This window comes from Micrasema longulum, unplaced genomic scaffold (genome assembly GCF_059751315.1).
Source record: "Micrasema longulum isolate JH-2025_06_02 unplaced genomic scaffold, ASM5975131v1 h1tg001863l, whole genome shotgun sequence".
Lineage (NCBI taxonomy): Eukaryota > Metazoa > Arthropoda > Insecta > Trichoptera > Brachycentridae > Micrasema > Micrasema longulum.
Window position 1 is genome coordinate 18,670 of NW_028279037.1, and position 25,728 is coordinate 44,397.

Consider the following 25,728-nt stretch of genomic DNA (forward strand, 5'->3'; position numbering starts at 1 on the left):
TGCAACCTAGCGGATAAAAGTAGACGCCATAGTTAAGATACTAGCAATTAGAAAACAAAAATAGACGCCATAGGGAAGATACCAGCAAATAGAAAACAAAAACCCGACATTATTATTTAATTTATCACGGGAAAAATAAACTCGTAAAGTGAGTGTTCGTTAGAACACGCATATGGTCTGAAAGGGTTAACTCCGAATAAATATTTAATAATCAGCGAGTCGAATATATTCTGCATTTAGCCGGAATTTCAGTGAGAGTTGTTATCTGTTTAGACATTAAAGTTTTCACATTAAGAAGAAAGTACTCGTAGGTAAGAAAGATCACAAACGATGCATTATTTCTATCGATTTATTATGTAAAATATCCAATTTGAATGGAAACATAATATTATGCAATACCTACACGTGTCACGCAAAACCATTTTTTTGAAAGCGGATTTTTTCGTTCATCTAAAATGTTGCAAATACATAAAAAAACTCCAAATCTAACTTAAATTACATTTTGAATATAACTTATTTTTTTATGTCTCAAAAATTTACAGAACAGTATGTATCTATTTTAAAAAATCCCTCTTTAAACCTGATCCTTTTTTTCAATTTGAGCGGTATCGGTACTAGAGTTTTTATGTTATTTTATTTATTTTATTCACAATAAATATTTTTTTTATCCTTTTGTTTATAAATTAAAACCCAATTTCCGTACAGAAAACGAAACGGTGAAGAACAGTTTTTCAACTTAACTAATTATTGTGGAAATTTTGCTTCACGTGTAGGAGAAAGAGGCGAAGGACTTGCTATATACGTCCACAATTCTATAAATCATAAAATTATTGAAGTGCAATGCAGTGAAACTGCTATATTAGGTGTATCAATCTTAGCAGAAAACACTAAATCCTTTAATCTCTATGCCTTCTATCGAAAACCTAACTCTAACATGCAATTTTTTTTTGATACTTTTGAAGTAATACTCGACAAAAATAAACTAGACACCCTTATCTTTGGAGATTTTAACATAGATGTCTCTAAGAGTAGCGATATTGCACTAAAATATATTAACATCCTCAACTCCTACAACTTTCACATTTGTAACACAGCATTTTCTACCAGAGTAACAAAAGAAAGTAGTTCCTTAATAGACCACATAATTACAAATAGGAAAAACATATCTATATCTATTTAAAATATTGACAACCCACTAAGTGATCATAACATACTTATTCTAGATTATCAAAATAGCCTTAAAAAACACTCAAACAATCGACTACCTAAAGCAGTATTTGTGAACCCAAAAATCAATAATATCATGTTAAAGTCATATCTCAGAACCCATAAATTTATATTTAACACAAGCAATAATATAAATGATAATTACAATGCATTTATTGATTACTTTAAGATAGCAATAGGAGTCTAAGAGTTTGTAAATTTAAACCCAGTCAAAAAATGGGCAACCGTCGTCAAGGTAATACACCTTGGTTTGATTCAAAACTAGATTTACTTATTAAAGAACGGAACTCGATTTTCAAGCAATGGAAACAAGATCCTTTAAATGATATACTTTTTCTTTTAAAAAATAAAGCCAGAAACAAGGTCACTAACTACAGAAGATATGTCAAAATCAGATATTATTCCGACATCTTTAAACAAAACATTTATAATCCTCGACATACATGGAAAACAATCAATACGATTCTTACAAACAGTCCACAAAATCCAAAAAAAGATATTCAGTGTCTTAAAGTTAATAATATCGAGATTAAAGAATCAAAGCAGATATGTGAAGAGTTTAATATTTTTTTTCTATCTGTCGGATGTAATTTGTCTAGAGCTATTACATCTTATCCAGATGACAAAAATACAATTTATACTGAACCTAAAGCCATGCATTCAATGTATATAAAAAGAACACATAGATCAGAAATTCTTAAAAATATTTCAAAACTTAGGCAGCGAGCTGCCCCAGGACTAGATGGCATTACTCCTGCTGTCCTTGGAATCTGTAAAGATGAGCTAGTTGAACATCTGGTATTTCTCATTAATACATCATTGTCGTGTGGTATGTTTCCGGACCAACTGAAGATAGCTAAAATAATTCCAATTCATAAAGATGACTGCAAAAAAGACGTTTCTAATTACCGGCCTATCTCGATACTCCCAGTATTTTCTAAAATATTTGAACTAATTTTAAAAGATAGGCTCACTAAATTCTTGACCGACAATAAAATTTTTACGTCCCAACAGTATGGATTTCGAAAGTTTTCAAATACTAAATGTGCTGCTTATGACTTATGACGAGAAAAACTGTTTTTCGTGCCGCGAGAGTGGTTCAGAAAAGCACCCCAGAGCCCGTATTTACTATAGGAAGTAAACATAGTTATATTCTTTATGATAATAAAATTACGTGTATAGTTTTTATTTGATTGTCCACAAAGTAAAATTGAATTTTATGTATTCAAAATAGAATATTTATGTACAATCGGGTTGTGGTCCCGTGGCTAGTGTCTCGGACTCACGGATCAAAGGTCCGTGGTTCGAATCCCACTCTACCCCAACTTGATTCCCATTTTCTAATAGTGAGTTATTTAAAACTCGTTGAAAATGCCCCCTAATTTAATATTTGGGTAAATCACAAGAACGAAAATATATCTTGTTATGGAAAAAAAAATGTAGACACATTCATTCGGTTTCCAATTATGATACTTTAAATAATGTCCATACAAATATACACATTTTCGCACAGAAAATTCAATTATACTTTAAAGAAAACTGAAGATAGCTTTGTAAAATTGTATCAGAGCTCAGGCTATTGCCATTACAACAAATAAATGAACCATGCACATTGAATTATATTTTTGATTCGCCTGTTTATCTTACCTTTTGTAATATTTTGCAAGTATATCATATTTCAAAAATGCTAAGGATATCGTAATCCGTATTACAATAGGAAATTAACAATTATCCATAATTTTATCTACTTAGTAAAATAAAGTTTTCTCTATGAAAAATCATCATCATCATTCCCTTTCCGCATCTAATGGTGCATCTTGCACTGCATTGGTACACCGATCGCAGCATATCTTAAGCATTTTTGTTACATGAAGGTATACAATCAGTCTTACGCTTCACGTACCAGTCAAGGGTCCATGAAATATTCTAGTGTGAAAACACCCTTTTAAATAAATATTTCATATCAACCAGGTCGGGAATCGAACCTGAGACCTCTTGGATGGTAGGCAAACGCGCTGAACATTATTATTAAGTTATATCTTAAAGAAAATATATGTTTTATTGTTATTATAAATAATTTATAAAGCGCCATTTTCGTAATATAATACCTCAAGGGCGCTATAGCTGATTTTAATCTGCTATACTGATTTTAATCTGTATTACATAGCGCATCCGAGATCCTAATTAACCGTGGCTCAGAGAACCGATCGATTGAGGCCCATAGGGCTGATGAATGTCAAGAGGACAGAAGGCTCGTAGGGCCGATTTGATAAGTCCAAAAGGACAGATTCATTAAGGCCGACAGGGCCGATTAAATGAAAATGACTCTTAATATTTTAAATGACAGATTCATCACTATTAAATTTTTATTGGTCACCAATTGTTTTTTTTGCGTAGATATGAAATGTACGTGCCTGTAAATTTTGTGGTTTTGGTAGCAGTATTATGAGTGACAGATTCTTCTTTATGACATTTAGATAATTATGAGGCCCAAAGCGGCGATTGTTTTAGGTGCCCGAGTTCCAAATTAACCGAGGCCCGAAGGGCCGATCAACTGAGGCCCGTAGGGCCAATTGAATGAGTTTGAAGACAGTTTTTTTAATGGTTTATTCAGTTTCCAAGAATGAACGATGTTGTCAAGCTGGTAGGGTTTTTCCTACTCCTACAATGCGTCTACCCGAAGGATATCCTCAAAGTCACGAGACAATGGAAGGACATGGAATTTTATTTTCCCAGTGAAGAATTCAAATTAAATATGACGAAAACCGGAGAGTATAGAAAGGGGGCTTCTTTTATTCTAGATGTTGATGTACACTATGAACCGAGTAAGTCTTTTTGATAAATGTTTACAAATAAATTTATTATATCCTAAGAAAAATATAACTGCCAGCGCTATGGAGTTAAAACTAGGACTTATTTGTGTGAAATTAGCTATGTGGCCAATATTGTGTGCAATACATATTTAAAACGATATATTTTATTTGGATTATTTGAATGTCTAAAGTGGATAAATTACATTTACGCAAACAACAAACGTTAAAAAAATCTAATAGAGAACGAAAAGTATAAATAAGAACAGTATTTTAAATTATTTGTCTATTATTTTACAATATACGCTTTTTTATTTTTTTATCAATAATATTCCCGTGCTAAGGGAAATATTTTAAATGTTTTTTAAAAATATGTCTAAAATAAATATGAAACAAAAAAGTTCCTTTACATTTACCCGGTACTACCAATAAAAACAGTTATTTATCTAAATAAAAAATAAAATTTGTAAATGAAGCGCTAACTTCATGGTTATTAATTATAATAAAATAAATATTAAAAAAACTTTGTTTTTAACCATTTATTTATACCACATAAGCTTCTTTATCAAGGTATACTTAATGAATGAATTTTATCCTGTTTTATTTTAACGGTGATTATTAAAATATTACATCATTATAAGGATCATATGAGTATAAGTCAAGTCTTTTTGTCATGTTGTTCTTTTAAATATTGGAAAGGTGAAGTGAGATGGATACGATCTTTAATACTAGACAAGAGTGGACTAAAAGAAATATTGTTTATTTGGTTATTTATTATTATTTTTTCTTATTATGAATCGCTTTTTTAATTTGTAAGATTTCCAAGATGCCTAATATTTTAGGCATGTATGTATTTTCAACATTTGGAACCTTTAGTCAAGACATTTTTTTTAAAGCGGCTGCAAAAATTTGAAAAGCGTAAAACGTGCAATTGGATGCCCAATTTTAAAAAAATGTCTAAGTCCAATTTTATCGGTTTTGAGTTGGCAACACTGCCGTGTAGAGCATTTTGTGAACTACACATTTACCAAATTAATTTTTCAATAAATACTACTTATATCAAATTTTGTATTTGAAAATGATTTAAAAAATATTATTTAAATTTCAAAAAATCCTAAAAATCTCTTAGTCCGAGAGTTTTTTCCCTGAGAAAAAATCCCTTAGTCCTTTAAATACTTTTAAAAAATCCCTAAGTCCTGACCTCAGGCTTAAGTCCACTTTTTTACAAGCAATTCTTTTGTAACTAAACATGCAACAATTTGGTATTTTTTTTATCTTAAAATAAAGAAGAAAAAAATTTGTCCAAAATTTTGTCATTTAACATTTCAGGATCAAAATACACACCCAAACTTGAAATGTCTCAGAACTACAAAAAAAGACTTGGGTATTTTTTGAAATTGGGCATCCATTTATAAAGTAATACATATTTATTCTGATGGTATATTCGGATTCAGCAGGCAAAATTAGCACGCAGCAGCAATTTTATTAATGTAACAAAACCATTATCGACCTGTCATTAATTATTATTTTATACCAGATGGTGAGCGGAGAATCTTCGTTACCATTCCCCGATTAGGTAGTGGACGCCCTATGACTTTGGGGGTGGTGACTCAAGAGATGGGAGAAGGTGGACCGTTGGTGCGCCCTTACCCTGACTACTCCTGGCACGTCAATCAGACGACAAACTGTGACGGTATCACCTCTGTTTTAAGAATGAAAGTAAGTTGTGATGTGCATATTAATATTATGTCAAACAAAACGGTGTTTAAAATGTGTTGTACAAAGTATGCAATTTCAAAGCAGTTACCCCTTTATAGGACATATATTTTGCGTTGATTTACGTCTTGCAAACCTAATTGAGATAATAAACATATTGCATTTATAAAAGCGGCGTGGAAGACTTATCTATCAGCGTATGAACGTTATTACGATACTCTTGTGGCATGCGACTAATTCTCAATACGAAATATTAGATTTCTAAATACATAAATTATTCTGGTATTATACAGGGTGTTTATTAAATTCCGCCACATCCGAAACCACGATGACCAGTATGAGCAAGAATACATATTGGCATATTAAAATATTTTTTTAGAACGAATAAATTTTTAAAAAAAAGATATCAAAAAAGCAAATGATTGCTTACTTCTGCAGGGGAGAAATGAAAAGGGGGGAGGGTAAAGTCTGATACCGCGCCGCGCTCCCCTCACTTCTCCCTTGCAGAAGTAAGCAACCATTTGTTTTTTTAAATATTTTATTTTTGAAAATTTTCTTTGTTCTAAATATTTTTTTAAATATGCTAATATGTTTTCTTGCCTATACTGATCATTGTGGTTTCGGATGTATCAGGGTTTGATACCACCCTGTATACGTGTACTACTCTGTCGTCGCGCGTCGTATAAAAGGTTAATGGGATATGGTAAACGTTGGTTTTTAACGGTAATATTTTGTCGTTCCGGGGTGATATACCAAACGCTCTTGCGGCCGAAGAAAAAGCTTTTATAGCGCATATTCACATGCTAAATACGCGCTAAAAGTGGCAAGAGCGTTTGGAATAGCAGCTCCGGATAAGTATCTGAAACGTCAGACTGATCAACTTGCCTTCTTGATTAGAGTGCCAATCCAGTTCTCCGTTCACAGATAGGGAAATAATGAAAATGACGTTATATTGGAAATATTTCTTGATAAAACTCCGAAGTTAACAATGTTGATATTATCAAACAAAATTATATACGAGGGATGTGTACAAAATAAGGTACTCAATTTTTTTTTTCAGGTTTAAGGCATTTTTTATTTGAACTGAAAAATACAACATTGGAAAGCATAATTTTTTAACTATTTTTCAACATAATCTCCAGATTTTTCAACGCATTTTTGTTGACGACTAATCCACTTTTGAAATCCAACTTCAAAGAAGTCCGCCGCCAGTCCGTGTAGGAACTTGGTGACCGCTTCCTGCTCTCTTTCATCAGTCTCGAAACGTAGTCCACCCGAGTGTTGCTTTAATTTTGGAAACAAGTGGAAGTCACTCGGTGCAAGAAAAGGGCTGTAGGGAGCCTGTTCAACGAGATCTCAGCCAAAATTTTCGATTAAATCCTTGGTTTGGCGAGAGACGTGCGGGCGCGCATTGTCGTGGTGCAGTCTAACGCCTTTCGTCAGTCTTCCTCTCCGGCGATTTTGGATGGGTCTTCTGAGTTTTTTCAAGGTCTCGCAAAAATTTTCCGAATTTATTGTGGTCCCTCGAGTCATAAACTCAACAAGCAGGACGGTCACCAAATTCCTCCACGGACTGGCGGCGGACTTCTTTGAAGCTGTAGTCCAAAAGTTGATTATTCATCAACAAAAATGCGTTGAAAAATCTGGTGATTATGTTGAAAAATAGTTAAGAAATTAAGCTTTCCAATGATGTATTTTTCAGTTCAAATAAAAAATACCATAAACCTGAAAAAAAAATTGAGTACCGTATTTTTTACACAACCCTCGTATGTTCATTATTTTATACGTATACAGTATTATGTCCGTACTCTTTTTATTTGATTATAATTTAAAACTAATGTCTGAGCACCCGATAACAAACTATTATTAAAACTGAACTGATTTATTTGATTTAATAGCATAATTATACATTTTTACAATTTAAAAAAAAATTCACTTGTTATATTTTTACTAAAACTAAAATCCAACCAAGCCACTTTTTGTAGCTTGTTGGTGAAGATTATATTTATACTGACTTAATAATATTATTTACATTTATAAAAACAATGAATAACATATAAAAATTAACAGCCGGAAAGATCAGAATAAACATGTTTATACAAATAATAATATATAAATTTATTTTTTAAATACAAGAAAATATATGAAAAAATAAAATATTTACACCTAAGCTACTATTCATATATAAACTCTTGATCGAGTAGCCACTCTCTTATTTTGCTCTTGTTACAATGTGAGTTAAATTTAAGTTCTTTTGGTAATAAATTAAAAATTCAAGGTACTAAATATTTGAGAGTTCTATTTCCATACTTATTACATACTTTTGGTACTACCAAGCCATCATTAGACGTGAAGCGTGTATTATGGTTATGTTTGAGAGGAAACTTGAATGTATTACTATGAAATTGTTCCAAAATGATGCAAAGCCACAGTAGTCCTCGGGATAGTTTATCGGGACAAAATATATTTTAATACTTTGTTTTCTTTATAATGTATTAATATTGTAATAATGTGTATATTTTATTTAATAAAGACGGCATGAAAAAAATAATTATGTAAAACATCAAACTTCTCAGTCAACACGTTATAGGGCAAGGATTTGAGGAAGTTTAAAATCATTTATTGAATCCAAACGTTTAGATTTTTTTTCGGAAAAGGAAAATACACGGTGGTCAAATGTTTTACCAGAGAACGTTTAAAGATGCCAAATATTCAACAATGTTTTGAGTGTGTCCAAATGTTTGCAAACTGGCTGGATTTCCTACCTAGGGAGTTATTTAGATTTTAATTTGTTGCACAAGATATGGAAAACGTTTTTGAGAAGGGAATACGGAAGTTTTGTCATTTACAGGGCTTGCAAACATTTGGACATACTCAAAACATTGTTAAATTAACTAACTGGTAAAGGAAGAAGTACAAAAATTGGAAAATTGTTTTCAGGCGTTGCCTTGTAAGTGAATTGGTTCAGCCGGATGAATCTCACCCGCGTGATAAAGGTTTAAGCTTTTTTACTTCACAAAAGTCAACAGACGGAACAGTTGAAGAAATGTGGATGTTTGAACATGGGCAGACTGGTGAATGTTACACAGTGTGTAAAGTGGCCACTTATACCAGTGAATGACAGGTCATAAGCCCCGTAAATGCCTAGACTTCCATATTTACTTTAAAAATGTTTTCCTTTTTTGTTGCAACAAATTTAGAGCGAAATATCACTTAATACGTATGTATTACCACTTTATTTCAATGTTTTTTTTCTAATTTAAAATTATGGTTTTGTCTGAACAATATTAGACAAATAAAACTCATCAAAATTAAGACAATTTCATTTTCTGATCGAAATATTTTTGAATTTACTTGAGCATTATTATGAAATAATCTTTATTTTTCTCCGGCGGAATTCTTTCATAAATAACATCTTCGCGAATTAAGTAAAATAAAATGATTAAATTCAAGAGTTATAACAAATTAGACGTCTGTACAAAAATACAGCTACATACGGAATTATTACAGAGTAATGGGCTATTTTATTGATTTAAAAGTGGCTATAGTTTAATATACAGGGTGTTCTTTAAACCCTGTCACATTCGAAACCACGATTATCAGTATGGGCAAGAAGACATATAAGCATATAAAAAAAAATTAAAGCGAAGAATTTTTATAAAAATAAAATATAAAAAAAAAAACGAATGGTTGTTTACTTCTGCACGGGAAAAACGAGGGGGGCGCGAACGCGCGGTTGACGGAGTATCAGACTCCCCCCTCCTCGTTTCTCCCCTGCAGAAGTAAGCAACCATTTGTTTTTTTAAAAATTTTATTTTTGTTAATTTTATTCGTTTAAAAATTTATTTAAATGTGTCAATATGTCTTCTTGCTCATACTGATCACCGTGGTTTCGGATGTGACAGGGTTTAAAGAACACTTTGTATAATCTAGACGCTGAGGAGACGTTTAGTTATCAATAAAAAAGCATTCACATATGTATTTTCTTAATATATTGAGTTTATCTACTGACATTTCTTGGTGGAACTGCATTTTAATTATAATAATAAAAATACTTTATAGTTTTATTCTACTTTTATTTATAATTATTTTATAATTGTTATTACCTTTTACTTAAATGATTTTAATTTAAATTCTTTTATTTACATAATTATATATTTTTTTAATTTTTTTTTTATTATTTTACATTTACATACAATATTACATTTTAGTTATTTTAAGACATTTTTGTCATTTTTTTTTTTTTTTTTTACAGGACTCACCAAGCCAATGAATATGGCTTGTCGGTAAAGATCCTTTACAATTAATCATATGATAGTTCTACGTGGTTTTATAATAATAATTACTACTAACTTAGATATAGGGAGCGAAAAAAAAGTACATGTAATTGATGCTTTCAAAAAAAATATTTAGAAGATGTAAAAAAAAAGCAAAAAATAAGTGAATGATCACGCAATTTTAAGATAAAAAATAAATAAATACAGAATATAAAATCATGATTTACAACCCCTGCTTGCACTTGTATTTAACATAGAAATTTGTTAAGTCTCCCACCAGTCTGACGATGTCGGTCACGACGAAACCCGGTCACTGGTAAAAAAATATATTGAATTTTTGGTCTCTAGTTAACAAATAAAATATAAAAAAATACAGTCTAAAGCGCTCGCTGTCAAAAACATGTGGCGATAATTGAATAATTACTGCTTTTGAATGTTCATCTATGAACTTTATTTTCTTCGCAAAGTTTTATGAAACGACCGCCGCAAAATATAAAAAGTGGCAAGCTCATATATCATAGAGCGTCTGTCATATAAATAATAGTCACTAAATATTATTTTTATTTACTTTTTGTATGAAAGATGATCCTTATGGCAAGTGGTAAAACCTTAGAGTATGTACATCCATATACTCTAAAGGTAAAATGTCTTACCGAAGACCGTTAAGGGGTTTGTTGAAAAACGAAGGCTTTCGCCTAAGTAGGGTCAAGAATGGTCTTGAAGATGTCTACTTAGGCGAAAGCGCTTAATGGTCAATAAATAAAGTAATTTAACTAAACCACGAAGTTTGATTGATATTATCGATTAACACCGTTGTATAAATGGCACTGAAACATAAACTTAAAAATGATATTTGACTTGTTCAACATTAATCAAGTCGGTATAGACTGTATAATTTTTTTTTTATGCTGATAATAATTTTGTAATTGTATTTACATAAATATTAAAATTCAATGAACATGTTATTTTTTTTCAGATTGACGAATGTTCTCGATTGTGGGTTGTCGACACAGGAAAAATTGGTCAAAATATACTTTGCCAGCCACAAATTTTGGCGTTCGATCTTAAAACTGATGAACTCATCACTAGGTATCGCATTAGTCCTGATATTGTTGGAACCGATTATCTTCTGTCCTCAGTAGTAAGTGCTGGAAATTATTTATACGTATAATATAGTCAGATCTTAGTTAAAGGACAACAGGTCCTAAATCATACTGTCGTAAGAGCTTTATATTGAGGACACTTTGTTGTACGAAGGTCAGTCAAAAACGAATGCCTCCTATTTTTCTACTCAAATAAAGTTAGTTAAGTAAATTTTTTTAATTTGGCGTTATTCCTAAAATCTTCTTCTACAATCTTCTGCAGTAGTAACTTTCTGCGTTCACAGGAGGCAGAACTGCAGTCGCAAAATAGCCAACATTGATGTTCGTATTAGACAGCGTTCTGTAATTGAATTTTCAAATGCAGAAGGTGAAACGCCCATTTGCACTCATGATAGACTGAAAAATGTGTACGGTGACACAACATTGGATGTCAGCACTGTTAGACAATGGGTTTGCCGTTGTAACGAAGCTGAAGAACAAACACTATTGGCTGATGAAAAGCGGAGCGGCAGGCCGTTGACTGCAAAGACTCCGTGAAATATTCAGCGAGTTTATGACATCATTTGTGGTGATCGTCAGATAATTACAAGTGAACTGTCTCATTATCTTCCTCAGTAAAGGCAGTGTGATGACAGTTATTTGAATACTGGGTTATTAAAAAGTTTGTGCTTTTTATCTCAATGGAATACATGCCCTTGTAAAAATATGGACCAAAACTGTGGAGATGGATGGATATTATATTATTATTAGTTAAAACGAGAAAAAAATCAGAGGCATTAGTTTTTGACTGATTCTCGTATAACAAAGGCATTATAATGATTTCATTAAATATTACTACCACATTCTGGGGCGGTATAAATAGGTGTGAGCGCACTTCACCAAACATCTCTTTAACAGTTTGTCATTTTTGGAAAGTTCAGCCTTATTTAATATTCTTATTTATTCTTGATGAATATAATTTTCTCTACCTCCAGGTGGATGAAAAATACAGTTCTGGGTGTGAAATAAAACCAAAGTCCCAGACAAATGTTTTTGAATCGATAACTGCTCTCAGGTAAATGTCCTAAATAAGGAAACCGAGTGGAGAATCCGCCGTGTCGTTTAGCGGTTGGCGCATTTGTCTAAAATTCTTGAGGTCCTTGGTTCGATTCCTCTCAGAGTGGACGTGAAGTATTGATTTTATACATATTATTAAAGTCAAATTTAAAATCAACCTGAAAAAGCGCTTGATGACCAGCCAAACAAGACATACGGGTTTTTAAAAATAATAAATAAGCATAAAAAAGGTTAACAAATTACAACAGGGATGGAGAATACCTTAAATAAGGGAATATGGAAGTCAAGGCATTTACAGGGCTTATGACCCGCCATTGGCTGGTTTAAGTGGCCACTTTACACACTGTGTAATACTCACCATTTTGCCTATGTTTGAGCATCCATATTTCTTTAGGGGATGTTCAAACATAGTCAAAATGGTGAATGTTACACAGTGAGTAAAGTGGCCACTTAAACCAGCCAATGACGAGTCATAAGTCCTGTAAATGCCTTAACTTCCATATTCCCTTATTTAAGGTATTCTCCATCCCTGTTGCAATTTGTTAATCTTAATGACCCCCGAGGGGGTGAAATCCAGTCTTTTGTCAATGAACATTTGGACAAACTCAAATATTGTAAAAAAAAGGTTGTTAAAATTGCAATATTTCACTGTTTCTCCACTGGCACCCGAAGAATAAAACTGATCACCTTACCTACTAATTTATAAATTTATGTTATATATTGAAAGAACCATAATATGTTTTTTTGAAGTTTTCTTTTATTCTTTATACTTCCAGGCATTTAATCATAAAATTTCAACCCTTTATGCCAGCATTGCCAACCTCTATCAAGCGAAAATCGGTAGATCCTGAAAAATAAATCGGTACATTTCGGTAGACTCAAGTAGATTCAAGATCAACCCATATATATGTTAAAATACATTTTCTTATTCTTTGTCCTTCATATTTTTGTTGTTTATATACTTATTATAATTTATAAATGCATGTAACTTGTCTAAGGTCCATGTTATCATGTTTTCGTAAAAGGCCCTTTTAAAGGAAAAAAAAACAAGTATCGTGGTCGAGGGGGGGATGGGTGGCCAGCGTTGCCAACCTCTAGATTTGTTGTCCACCTAAAAGTCGGGGGGAGGGTAGCTGCTATTGTGTCGAAAAATTGACAACTGATTAGTCTTTTTCCAAAACCCGCCATGTCGCTATGACTGCCATAGATATGGAAATACATAGACAACGCAATTGTTTAAAATTTCACAGATAAGACCATTTTTTTAATTTTATTATTTTAATCTTAAAGTAGGGCACACATATCATACATATTGTTATGTGTGTTCTAATAATAACAATGCAAATATATTTAATTTATAAATTGTTTATCACATATTTTAAATTTTGATATGTTTTTTTCTTCATAAATATTTTTTTCCATTTCGTAATACTTTTTAATTGCTTTAAATAAAATTGAATTTTGTGACTTTGCCCTTTTCCTAATTGGAAGTCTAATTTTGTTCTTTTCTCTAGTATTGTGATCGTGTTCATGCTGGTTCCGATCATTTTTTTTCCAAAATTCTGTTTTTTTATTAGAGTTTATAATTTTATGAACAAATATCATTGTATTGTAAAATATTCTTTGTTTAGATGTTAATAATTTCATTTCATTTACCGTCGACTTTACCCTCGTGTATCTGTTTTTTTTCAAAATGATTCTAAAGGCTTTATTTTGATATGGTTATTTATCATACATGTTTAAAAATCGGTGGAATTTGAATCGAATTTGGTAGATCGGTAGATTGCTCTCAAAATCGATAGATCTACCGAAACAAAAATGGGTTGGCAATGCTACTTTATGCATTAAGCTATTTTGTGTTTTGTTTTTATTTTTAGGGCTAGCCTTATTTACTATATAATGTATGAATTGTTGATTAGGTAGTGGATGTCCAAGATCCAGAGTGGGGGTGTCATGATACCAATATTTATATAACCGATACATACAATAGCTCGATTCTTGTATACAGCTTACTAAATGATACCATCTGGAAAGTTACCGACGATACATTCAAGCCAGACGTTACAAAAGTGAACTTTACAGTTGCAGGTAAAGATTATAAACTATGCTATTAAGATTATTTTTTTGTATACACAAATTCTTGTTTGAGAGTCATTATTTATTTTATTGACATATTGAAAAAACAAAATATATATAAACCAACTTTCTACCGAGACAAGCATTGTCGACAAAATGAAATAGAGTGTGCAGTTCTGCTATTCTGAAAGCTCTCGCGGCCGTAGAAAACGCTTATATATAGCGTATTTTTCCCTTTTCCTTTGCCTTGGCCATGCATCCTGAAGGATATATTTGATTTATTTATCAAATGGTACAAGTGCCTTTTATAATACAAAATATGATAAAATATTAATGAGTTCAGTACTGCAAAAATATTTTAAAAAAAACAATACTAAAAGATGAATATATAAAAAGAAAAAGAAAAATAAGAAGAAAAATTTATATATACGTCAGCATACAAATGATATAAAAAAGTTGGTATATTATGAACATAAAATGAGTTAACAGCAGATCATTAGCATAAGTAGCTTTTGCAAATTAATCGTTAATCGTTACTATAGAAGATAATAAAATATTTATAGAGATGGTTAGAATTCACAGAGACTCGAGTTAGAAATGTCGATATGAGAGGTACATTCATTTCCTAGTCTGTGTATACGCGGTAGGTATATATGAGTGACAAAGAAAGTTGGTTTGAGAAGGGTGACAATAATATAGAGTATTTTGTCTAGTTCTACGTGTTTGTATATTAATATTTATTAAATACAGGAGTTCGCAACAATCGAATTTAGAATTAACGATTTTATATAAAAATATTAAGTCTGTTATTGTTCCGCAAACCTCCAGAGTAGGTAAATTCAAAGACATGTGCTTAATTTTTTCTATGGGAATATGCAACTGGAAATTAATGAATCTCAAAAATTTTTGCTGAACTCTTTTAACATTGTTTATGTGAATTTGGTAAAAAGGAGACCATATAGTAGAATTATACTCTAATTGGCTTCTAACTAAGGATTAATACAAGACTTTTATTATTTTAACTAATTCAAAACACTTTATAGCTCTAAAAATGAAACCCAAAGTTTTCGTACTTTTAGAAGTAATGTGGTTGATGTGGCTTATGAAGTCAAGTTTTTAGTCAAATATGACGCCAAGATCTCGAATCTCTGACTTTTTCCAGTTAAATATGGAAATAGAATTGGAGATTTACTTCTGCCAAAAGATAATAATTTACATTTAAAACAAATTATTAGATACACACCAGGTTTTTTTATATATTTAAACATTATTAAATGATAGCAGTCATTTTCATTTGGTTTTTCCTTGTAGATCTTAATGTCGTCAGCAAAAAGTGAAAATTCGACATCAATAAAACATTCAACAATATCATTTATAAAAACTTGGAATAATGCTGTTCCTAGATGGCTTCCCTGAAGCGGACCACCACAATCGGGGATGGCACGAGATGTTCATGATTTTTTTAAAACGAATAATTCTATGTTAGCCAAATAGCTAGCAAGCCATTTATGCAAAGGTCGCTGAGTGAAGTTTCTTAAGTAGAATTTTATGTGTGATCTTATCAAAAGCTTTTGTGAAATCCGTATACTCATATATGCTATCAACTTGGTGTTTTTTGGGAAATTTTTTATAATATAATTCTGGGCTGGTATTGCGAACGTATTTACAGCACGCTATAACGCGTATTTAGTACGAAAAACGCGGTATACTGCGCTATAATTGCGTCCGGAATATCAGACCTGATAGAAAAGTAAGTTAGTTGCGTTGTTCCAACCTTAACAAACCCATGTTGCTTTTTGTCTATTAATTTCAGAATCTCTGGATATATTTTGTCCAATACGATGGATACAAAAATTTTGGGAAGTACTGACTGTATACAGATTGATCGATAGTTTTTAATATTATATTCATCTCCCCTTTTCAAGATAAGGGTAATGTAACTAGATTTCCAACAAAGAGTAAATTTTCCAGAGGTAAGCAAATTGTTGAAAAATTTAGTGAGTAGTCCAGCAATTACGTGAGCACATTTTTGTAAAAATATAGGAGGTATGTTATCTAGTCCAGTGGATTTATTAATGTCCAGAGAAAGTATTTTAGTTTTGCAAGACGCATATTTTACGATACAGTTGGATAAATATTTAAGTGTTTTTAATGTTGTAAGGAGTATATTTTTGTAGGGTATATCTTGCTCGTAAACATTAAAAAAAAGTCAGCAAAAAGATTTACATTTTTTTCCATATTGGAGACAATTTGACCATCTAAATACATTAGCGGTGGATACTCGTTACCATTGTGATTTGAGATTTTTAGAATTCGTGGCGGTATTTTCTAGGTTATTAATGTGAGATCTAAAGCAAAATATTACTAAGTTCTCACATTATTTTCTAGTTTTGATGAAGTGAACGTAGTCCTCTGCTAAATGATTTATCTTAAATTTTTTGTGTTGGATTTGTTTTTTTGCGAATTAGATTTATAAGATCGGCAAACCATATTAGATAAGTTTTATTCTTGGTTATAAACGATGGAATGTAAGAATTTATACATTTAAAAAATATGAAAACCACTTTTCTATAGATTGCTCAATGTTATTGTTACATAAAAACGACCAATTTTGTTAACTGGTTATTTATAGATTCAAAATACCTTTTTTGGAAGTTTAATGTGGTTTCTTAAACTTTGGATAGAAAACACGATACACAGTACTTAATATATAATAGGGGGGGGGGGGATATAAAAATCTACAGGTAATAATGGGTCAGTAATTTTAACAGTTGTAATATTAGTGTGGTCTGATATCACAAAATTTAAGAGATGACTACTATAGATATTAATATAATTATATTGATACAAATTTAGAAAGTTCATCATATCAAGGATCTCGCGTACACGATCATTTTCAACTTCGTTCACTGTAATACCATTGTCACTTGATAACCACTTTAAGTTGGTAGGTTGCAGTCTCTTAGAATAACGAATTTTTAGTTAGGGTGTTTAAATAGTAGTATGCTCTCAACGTCTTCACTGTGTCTTTTGTATAATATAACATCGTTTGAGCTCATAGTATATATATATATATATATACTATGAGCTCAAACCGTCAACGGGGTTTTCTCCAATGAGAGAAAAGTGACCTCACTTATTTCTGGCCAATTGGAGAAAGTGACCTCACTAATAACCAACGTGAGATGGGCCAATCGTAAACAAGTAACCGCTGTCACCGCTTAGAAATATTTTAGATAAAATTTGCAAAAGTTTAAAGACTCACTGTGGACTTTCTTTTGGTTGTAGCACAAATCTTAGCACTAAAAAACAGTAGAGCGTCGCTAGAAATACTTGTTCTAGCACTTTAGTACTTCTCAAGATGTTATGAGAACAATTAGAAAACTGATTTAGTTGGAGTATTAAACTACGTCCGTCTCATTCAGATACTCATAAATGAGTGTGAATGCATATGATTTATTTTTTTCTCGTGATCTTAAACACGAGTAAAACAGCATGCAGTTAAAATGTTTGAACACAATGTTCATTATCAACTTTATCACAATCAAAATTAACTTTGATTTTTTTTTTTTTTTGAGATTCTGAGCCTTTTGACCATAAAAGGGCTAAATAAGCGCTTCTCCACGCCGCGAGTCTGAATCTTCTATAGAAGAATTCTACTTGTGGATTTTTATTTTTTGCATACGACTACACTTATTTCACATATGGCCACACTGATGATGGAATGACAAATTATGTAAAGTAAATAGAAAGACGGGAAACCAAACATGAGGATTTTCATTTAGAACATTATTGCATTACCCAAACACTTTTTTTGTATTTTTTATTTATTTAAGAAGGTAAACATGAACAGAAAAATATAAAAAGAAAAATAATGAAACCCACTAAACCGCGAAACCAGCTTGTCAGCAGGTTTTTTATTTTTCCTTTACAAAGAAAAACGTTAGAGAAACTATATAATTTTAAAAAGTAAAATAAACATTATTAATAACTAAAAGCATACGTATTTTTACACAAAATTTATATACAAAAAAATAAATAGATGATTGTTAACATAAAATAATAATCAATTTAAAGCCTTGTTACATATGAGCCATTTAATGATTTTTTCCTTGAAAGTTTTATCAACATTTTCTTTTAAGATCTGCTTAGGAATTTTATTAAAAGTTTAGTAATTGTAAAATAAAGTGTTCTTTGGCCATACTTGTTAACATACCTCGGTACTGACAAGCTTTCACGTTGTGCTAGCCTTGTATTGTGTGTGTGTATATACCTTTTCTGGTAGTTATGATCAAATCGGTATCTAGTAACAAATTTGAGCCATAGAATGGCATTTATGGACAGGCACCCCTGCTTTTTAAAAAGTTCGGGTACCTCTTCCTTATCAATTCTAGCTGATCTGTTAATTAATTTAAGAGCCGAGTTTTGTAAAGATTGAATTTTTTTAATGTTGGTTTTACAAGAAAAGCCCCAACTGGTAATACCGTACGTAATGATTGATAAAGAGGTCTTAATGTTTTTATTGGTACAAAATATTTTATTCTAAACATGCTACCCATAACTGTCCTTAATCTTTTAAATAATTTGGTAATATGTTTATCCCATTTAGGGGCTTTATTTATGAACCTGGTATAAAATTACGCCTAGGTGTAATGGTACAATAAGTATGATATTCCATCCTTGTTTTACCACTATACTTAAGCGTAACTTGTTTTTTTATTTTTTTAAGTCAATCAATAGGCTTATGAAAGCCTTAACAGATTGGCATTATTGACTTTATATTATATAATAACACTTAATCTAAACAATCTTAGTCTATTTAAATTTGTATAATTATGGCATAATTTAGGCGGACATGGCAAGCGTGTCATCGCGAATCAGGAGTGATAACACCGCTTGCTTCTTGATTTGCTGTAGGAACACATCGACAGTACCGTTTAATAAGATTTTGTTCACTGTTCTGAGGATCCTTGGCAGAGGAGAAAAGAATCCGATGTTGGTTTTACAATTTCCTACAGCAAAGACAGCATTGGTACGCAAGCTACGATGAGGTATATTAAGGTTAATCTGAGCAAGAATATCATGGGCATCTATACAGTTAAATATTAAATTGTGCAAGAATATCAAACCAGCCAAAATCCTTCTGAATTCTAAACTAAAGTGAAAGTATTCTAGACGATCATAACAGTTGATTATGAAAGTATTTGATCCAATTCTAAATAATATTCTCTCTTAGAGCCCTGTAAGGTATCCCCAACGTTGGCAATCACTCTGGCAAAAGTCTCCCTGTCCGGGGCTGCCCGGAAAATGCCCGTATATTTTGCAGCCAGGACATCTGTCTTCTTCCAGCCCCTCTGTGACCTCTTGCTTTTTAAAATTAAATGAAGCAAGTGGTACTTTTCTCCATGCATTATATGCCCCAGATATGAAATTATACGAACTTTTATGGTGGTTAAGAGTTTTCTGTTCGTTCTAGCTCGACTTAAGACTTCTGAGTTCGTTATAAGGTCTGTCCAAGATATTTTAAGCATTCTGCGATGCAACCATATCTCAAAAGCCTCCAGTTTATTCATAGTGTTCACTTTCAGAGAACAAGTCTCACAGCCATACAACAATACAGACCACTCATAACATTATACCAATCTTTGCCTTATTTTAAAGTTGAGATTCGCATTGCAGAAGAGGGATATCATTTTATTAAAAGCAGCTCTTGCTGTCTCAATTTTGCATTTTATTTCTATATCTGGGTCTAGGGTCTCTGTAAGAATGCTGCCGAGATATTTAAATTTGTCCACCTTTTCAATGTCAAAACCCTTTAATTTGAGAGAAAATGCGGAGTTATCAAGGCGGCCAAATGTTATCCATTTTGTTTTGACAACATTAATTGTTAAACCCAGTTGTTCGCCAAATGCATCCACACTATTTAACAACTCCCGAAGATCGGCAATGGTATCCGCCAGCAAAACAATGTCTTCGGCGTACCTGATATTGTTGATTACAACTCCATTGATCTTCAGGCCTCTTTCATTGCTGTTTGACGCTTTCTTAAAAACATAGTCAGAATACAAGTTGAAAAGCAAAGGGGATATGATACAACGGGTATTGCATCAGATATTTCGTTTCCGTGTCTGATTTCAGCTGTTTGGTACCAGTATAGGTTTTGGATAAACAATTGATCTTTGGTGTCTATATTACACACCCTCAACATTTCCACCCAAATTAGAATGTTTTACCCTGCCTAATGCTTTCTCATAATCTATGAAACATGCAAAAATCTATTTTCTCTGATCACGGCATTTCTGCAGCAAAACATTGATAGCTAATAAAGCCTCTCTTGTACCGAAGGCATTTCTAAAGCCAAACTGCGTATCATCCAGATCCTGTTCGCATTTATTCCGAATTCTCGCATGTATAATTTTAAGGAACAATTTCAGTATATGACTCATCAGACTTATTAGTCTGTAGTCACTGCATTTTTTTGGGTGCTGTTTTTTGGGCAATGTCACAAAAGTAGATCTCAACCAGTCTTGGGGGATAACCCCTGTGTCATAAATAGCATTAAATAACCTCAGCAGGTAGTCAATATTATCGTCATTGATGAGCTTCAATACCTCAACTGGAAAATTATCTGGTCCGCAAGATTTTCTATTTTCTGAAGTGTTTATTGCATGAAGAATTTCCGATTTTAATATTGGTGCTCCATACAAATCATTATCATTATAAGTTGGGTTGTTAGATCGATAGTTGTTAAATAATAACGATTTTAAAAAATTACGTTGCACCGATTCAATCCGCGTTATATGAATATTATAATTAGGAGACCATATTATCGAATAGAATTCAAGCAAGCTACGAACAAATGATTTATACAATGTTATTGCAATTTTTGGGCTTTTGAATAGTTTAGATTTTTGCAAAATAAATCTACAGATTTTAGGCGCTTTCTTAGAAATGTGACCAATGTGATGCTTGAATTTAAGTTTGTTATCAAAAAGTATCCCAAGATCTCGAATCGTCTCCACGTTCATTAAAATTGTGTTGTCGATTGAATAATTGAAAACGATTTTATTTATGTTTCTTGTAAATTTAATAGAAAATTATGTATTTATATTAAAAAATGAGTCGTTTTCATGACACCAAGATAAAAAAGAATATAGATAATTTTGTTTTGAATTTATACCAGGTTTATAAGAAAAGCCCTTAATTAGGTTGAATTGACTAAACCGTATTCGTTTTTTTCCATTGTAATTATAGAATAACAACAACAACAACAAACCAACACGCCGTTTCCCCGTAGGGGTAGGCAGAGAGGATAGAACGCCATAACACTCTATCTTGGCATACAGACCTCGCTTCCTCTACATTCATACATCTTCTCATGCAAGCACGCCGATTATTCCTACTTTTGACATGTCCATCTTCAAGTATTTGATGGACTTGATCGTGCCATGTCTTTCTCGGTCTTCCTCATTTTCTGCATCCATCAACATTTGCATCGTAGATCTTTTTAGCCGTTCTTTCGCTGTCCATTCGCTCTACATGTTCAAACAGACGCAGCACCCCTTTCTTGATTCTGTCAATAATGCATGTCTCAGCCTTACACGCATCACGGATTTCGACATTTGTGCACCTATCATACATCATACATAAATATAACTTATTTTATTAATTAATGTTAGTTGGTATGGTAATTTACTGTGAAAAAAGTTGATGCATTTCCATCAGATTATTATGAATAACACACTCATACGATTTATTTTATTGACATTATTTAGGTGAAAACTTCCAGTTGGAAGATGGCATCGTTGGAATTGCTTTGTCTCCCTACAAGGAAAATGGAGAACCAAGGAACGTTTACTACCACCCCCTGACTTCTGTAACGGAAGGAAAGGTCAACACTTCCACATTGCTGGATGAAGACGCTTGGAACGAGAACAAAAACATGTCTTCAAAATTCACAGTGAGTTTTACTAAACCATGTTTTAAAAAAAGTTTTCTTTAAGAAAAAAATTAGAGCATTTGATTGTACGGCAAAGCTTCTCGGAAATGTATGAAAAATAAATAAAAATAATAATAATTATAGGTAGTTAACAAATTACAACAGAGATGGAGAACATTTTAGAGAAGGTAATATGGGCATTTACAAGGCTTATGACCTGTCGTTGGCTGGTTTAAGTGGCCACTTTCACACTGTGTAACATTCATCATTTTGCCTATGTTTGAACATCCATATTTCTTCAATTCTTCCATCTGTTTGTTTTAGTGAAGTTAAAGAACCGAAATCTCTATTCGAATTTATTTATTTATTAAAAGAAAACAACAGCCATTATAACAAAAAAAGTACAATGTTTACAAACAAACCAAAATTATATGGCAAATATAGTTTTCTATACATTACTTAATACAATGTCAAAAAAAAATAGAAAAAAAAGTACATTTAAAAAGCCACCACGCATCATTCCACACGTAAAAAAACGATGTATTACAATAATAATGAAACAATAAAAATATAACAGAAAAAGTTTTTGTTTACCCGGACTTAAAAATCCTTACGCCGGTGGATCCATACGGAGTAAACCAAGATCAGCCCTTCCTCAAAAAAAATTAGTTAGGTACAGTTAGATTAAATTATAATGATGACTTTCGACTAAGGTTCAAGCATTTTCTTTAAATTTGTTTAGAGTGAGAAAATATATATCGATTTCAGTAAAAAAACCCTTCTCTAAAATGATCTCCATCTCTGTAGTAATTTGCTAGTTTTAACGTTTCCATAGGGGGTGAAATCCAGTCTTTTGTCTACAAACATTTGGACAAACTCAAAATGCTGTAATAAGTAGTTATTTTTATCAAAATAATTTTGATAAAAATAAAATACTTTGAACAACGTCACTAGTTCTCTGAAATCAACTTATGACGGATTGTTGGGATTCATTTCTGGTTGCCGGAAAGTCAACCCACTAATCAGTACAACTCACCGTAGAGAGAAGTCACAGGTGGAGTAGTTTCAAAATTTCAAAATCACGAAACTTAAAAAAATCATAGCGCTGATAATACTTTACAAAAAAATATTTCTAAATGGGATTAGTTTTAATAGGCTATTAACAAATAAAACAACAACAAAAACATAGAACTCCCTTATTGGGGTTAATGTAATTTTATAGAAAAAAGTACCTAAATCTTTTACATTAAAAATAAAGTGTTAAAATGGTTATCAAAAGTGGATTCTCTGAATTGCTACTAAATACGCATTTAAAATAATAAAAAATAACTAGAATCTCTTGTGTTTTAGCTAGTAAAATGAAATTCATCTTCGACCACATTTGTTATTCATATATTTTTATATTGTTATAATAATTCAAATAATAAATTATAATAATTAATATATTATAACAGAGATGGAGAATATTTGTGTTCTTTATCTGTTGTAATATGTTAATTTACAATATGACTAAGTTATAAAGAAGGTGTCAATCGGAATTATGAAATGATTCGGTATTTGAAAACAAAAGTTAATTTTTCAATATTTTATTTATTACCTATATCCATGTTGATAAAAAAAAAACCCGCGAAACTGGCCTGTCTGCAGGTTTTTTTTTTAACAGAGATTGATGTAAAAATAGGTTGCATAAATTTAGAAAATTGTGTAATCATTATTAAAAACTAAATCATATTCATATGTATTTTTTAAATTATAAGAAACCGCCAGAAAATTATATTAAAATAAGTATAAAGATGGAACTATATGAACCAGAAATTAATATCAATATAAGGCACATCAGCAGTTCAGTATTTTTTTTCTTAGATGCAAAATGTAAGCCATTTTTGTGACAAAACCTCGGTTTTGACCAGCCTTTATTTTAAAGTCTTTTCAGGATTTTATAGGTTTGCCCAGCAGGCATAAAATTAATTGATAATATTGAAATCATGTTTGATTACAGCTTTTACCTGGAAGGCGTCCTTCACAAACAATAGCGGAAGCCATGGACCGCAATGGAATCCTCTTCTTTGGCTTATGTACCGAGACGGCCATCGCCTGCTGGGATTCTTCTAAGCAGTATTCCCCCAAGAATTTCCACTACGTTTCTCAGAACCAGACAACTCTCCAATTCCCAAGTGGGATGAAGGTAGTCACCAATTACGCGGGAGAACAAGAGTTCTGGGCGGTAACCAATCGGCTCCAGAAAATATTAAACCAAAGCAGAAACGCGTCAGAAGTCAACTTCAGGATCCTCTCCGCCAAAGTCAAAGATTTAGTTAAAGGGACAAAATGTGACCGCAATAACATGGGGGGATATTAAACATAATACTCTCATTGTGAATTCATCATGAAACAAAATGAGAACTTTTAATTACAATAATGAAAAATTCAGTGTCTTTTTTACCCCAATGCAATCCCCAAAATTCTGGCAAAAGGTAAATAATTAAATGCGTTTTGTATTATACAATCCCTATAAGTTCAGTGGCGAGCAGGGCAGTTTATTGGTAATCTATTGATAAAGGTAAGGTGATTAATCCAACGCTTTAGTTCTTAGTATAGGGACAATAATATATTGTAGTATTTAGAGTATTACAATGGGTCTTGCTTATAAACCTGGTATAAATTTCGATGCAAAAATTCATATGTATTTGGAGCGCTTTTATAACAGCAATAATCTTGGGAAGAAAACCATACGCATCGAGAATTTTCCAAAGAGATGGTCGATGCGGACCATCAAATGCTTTCTCGTAGTCAATGAAGCAATACGCAAGGGGTAAGTTCATTTCATTGCTCTGTTAAGAATGAATGAATTCCGAGAACAGATGCAGCAGCCTCCTATAACGAGCTTCTTGAAGATGCGGCGGTGGACCTGGCTCGGACACGTACTGCGCATGTCTCAGGAGAACCTTAACCCGAGTTGCCTTTTCTTTAAACCCGCGGGCTCACGCCGTCCTGGAAGACCGTCGATGACGATCTTTCGACTTTATTTGGTGGAATTAAGGGGCGCTAAATTGACGTGGGAAGAAGTAAAAATGTTAGCGGGGGATAGGGTCTCCTGGAGGCAACTGGTGATGTACACATGGTCCATTTAGGAGCGAATGTGAAAAAGAAGAAGAAAATAAATTTACGCTTCGGCATAGTGGTAGAATAGGGATGGGAATACCATATTTATTGAACCACTGTTCTAAGGATGATAATCAGGATGATGATGATAGGCCTAGGCGTAACTTTATACTAAGTTTATGAGTAAGGCCCTTTGAGTACGAAATAAAAAAAAACAGTGGGTGGAAGAATCAACTCCCCAGGGAGGAAATCCAGCCTGTGTTCAAACATTTGGACACACTCCAAACATTGTTGATTAAACTTACTGGTACAAGAAGAAGTATAAAAATAGGAAAATTGTTTTCAGGAGTTGCCTAGTAGGCGACTTGGTTCAGCCGGACGAATCTCCCCCACATGATAAAGGTTTCAGCTCTTTACTTCAC

General features: G+C 32.3%; 1 protein-coding gene across 2 annotated transcripts; it reads left to right on the top strand.

Annotated features, from left to right (window-relative positions):
* The first annotated feature begins 206 nt into the window (after window positions 1–206).
* On the top strand, window positions 207–24,634 carry LOC148273704 (royal jelly protein-like protein). 2 transcript variants are annotated; one of them, XM_088238333.1, is made up of 7 exons: window positions 207–311; window positions 3,739–4,052; window positions 5,575–5,756; window positions 11,007–11,171; window positions 14,109–14,277; window positions 22,041–22,225; window positions 24,204–24,634. In XM_088238333.1, the coding sequence occupies exons 2-7, from the start codon at window positions 3,851–3,853 to the stop codon at window positions 24,561–24,563; spliced, it is 1,263 nt and encodes a 420-aa protein (XP_088094459.1). In that variant the 5' UTR covers window positions 207–311; window positions 3,739–3,850; the 3' UTR covers window positions 24,564–24,634. The 2 variants fall into 2 exon arrangements, with proteins under 2 accessions (XP_088094459.1, XP_088094458.1); XM_088238332.1 differs by having other exon boundaries at window positions 3,842–4,052.
* Window positions 24,635–25,728: the final 1,094 nt, after the last annotated feature.

What these genes read in the sequence shown, in the direction of transcription:
- LOC148273704 (XM_088238333.1), top strand. Translation starts at nt 3,851, where the DNA reads ATGAACGATGTTGTCAAGCTGGTAGGGTTTTTCCTACTCCTACAATGC. An exon ending in CCTCTGTTTTAAGAATGAAA is followed by an intron (nt 5,757 to 11,006) that starts GTAAGTTGTGAT and finishes ATTTTTTTTCAG; the next exon opens with ATTGACGAATGTTCTCGATT. An exon ending in ACATGTCTTCAAAATTCACA is followed by an intron (nt 22,226 to 24,203) that starts GTGAGTTTTACT and finishes GTTTGATTACAG; the next exon opens with CTTTTACCTGGAAGGCGTCC.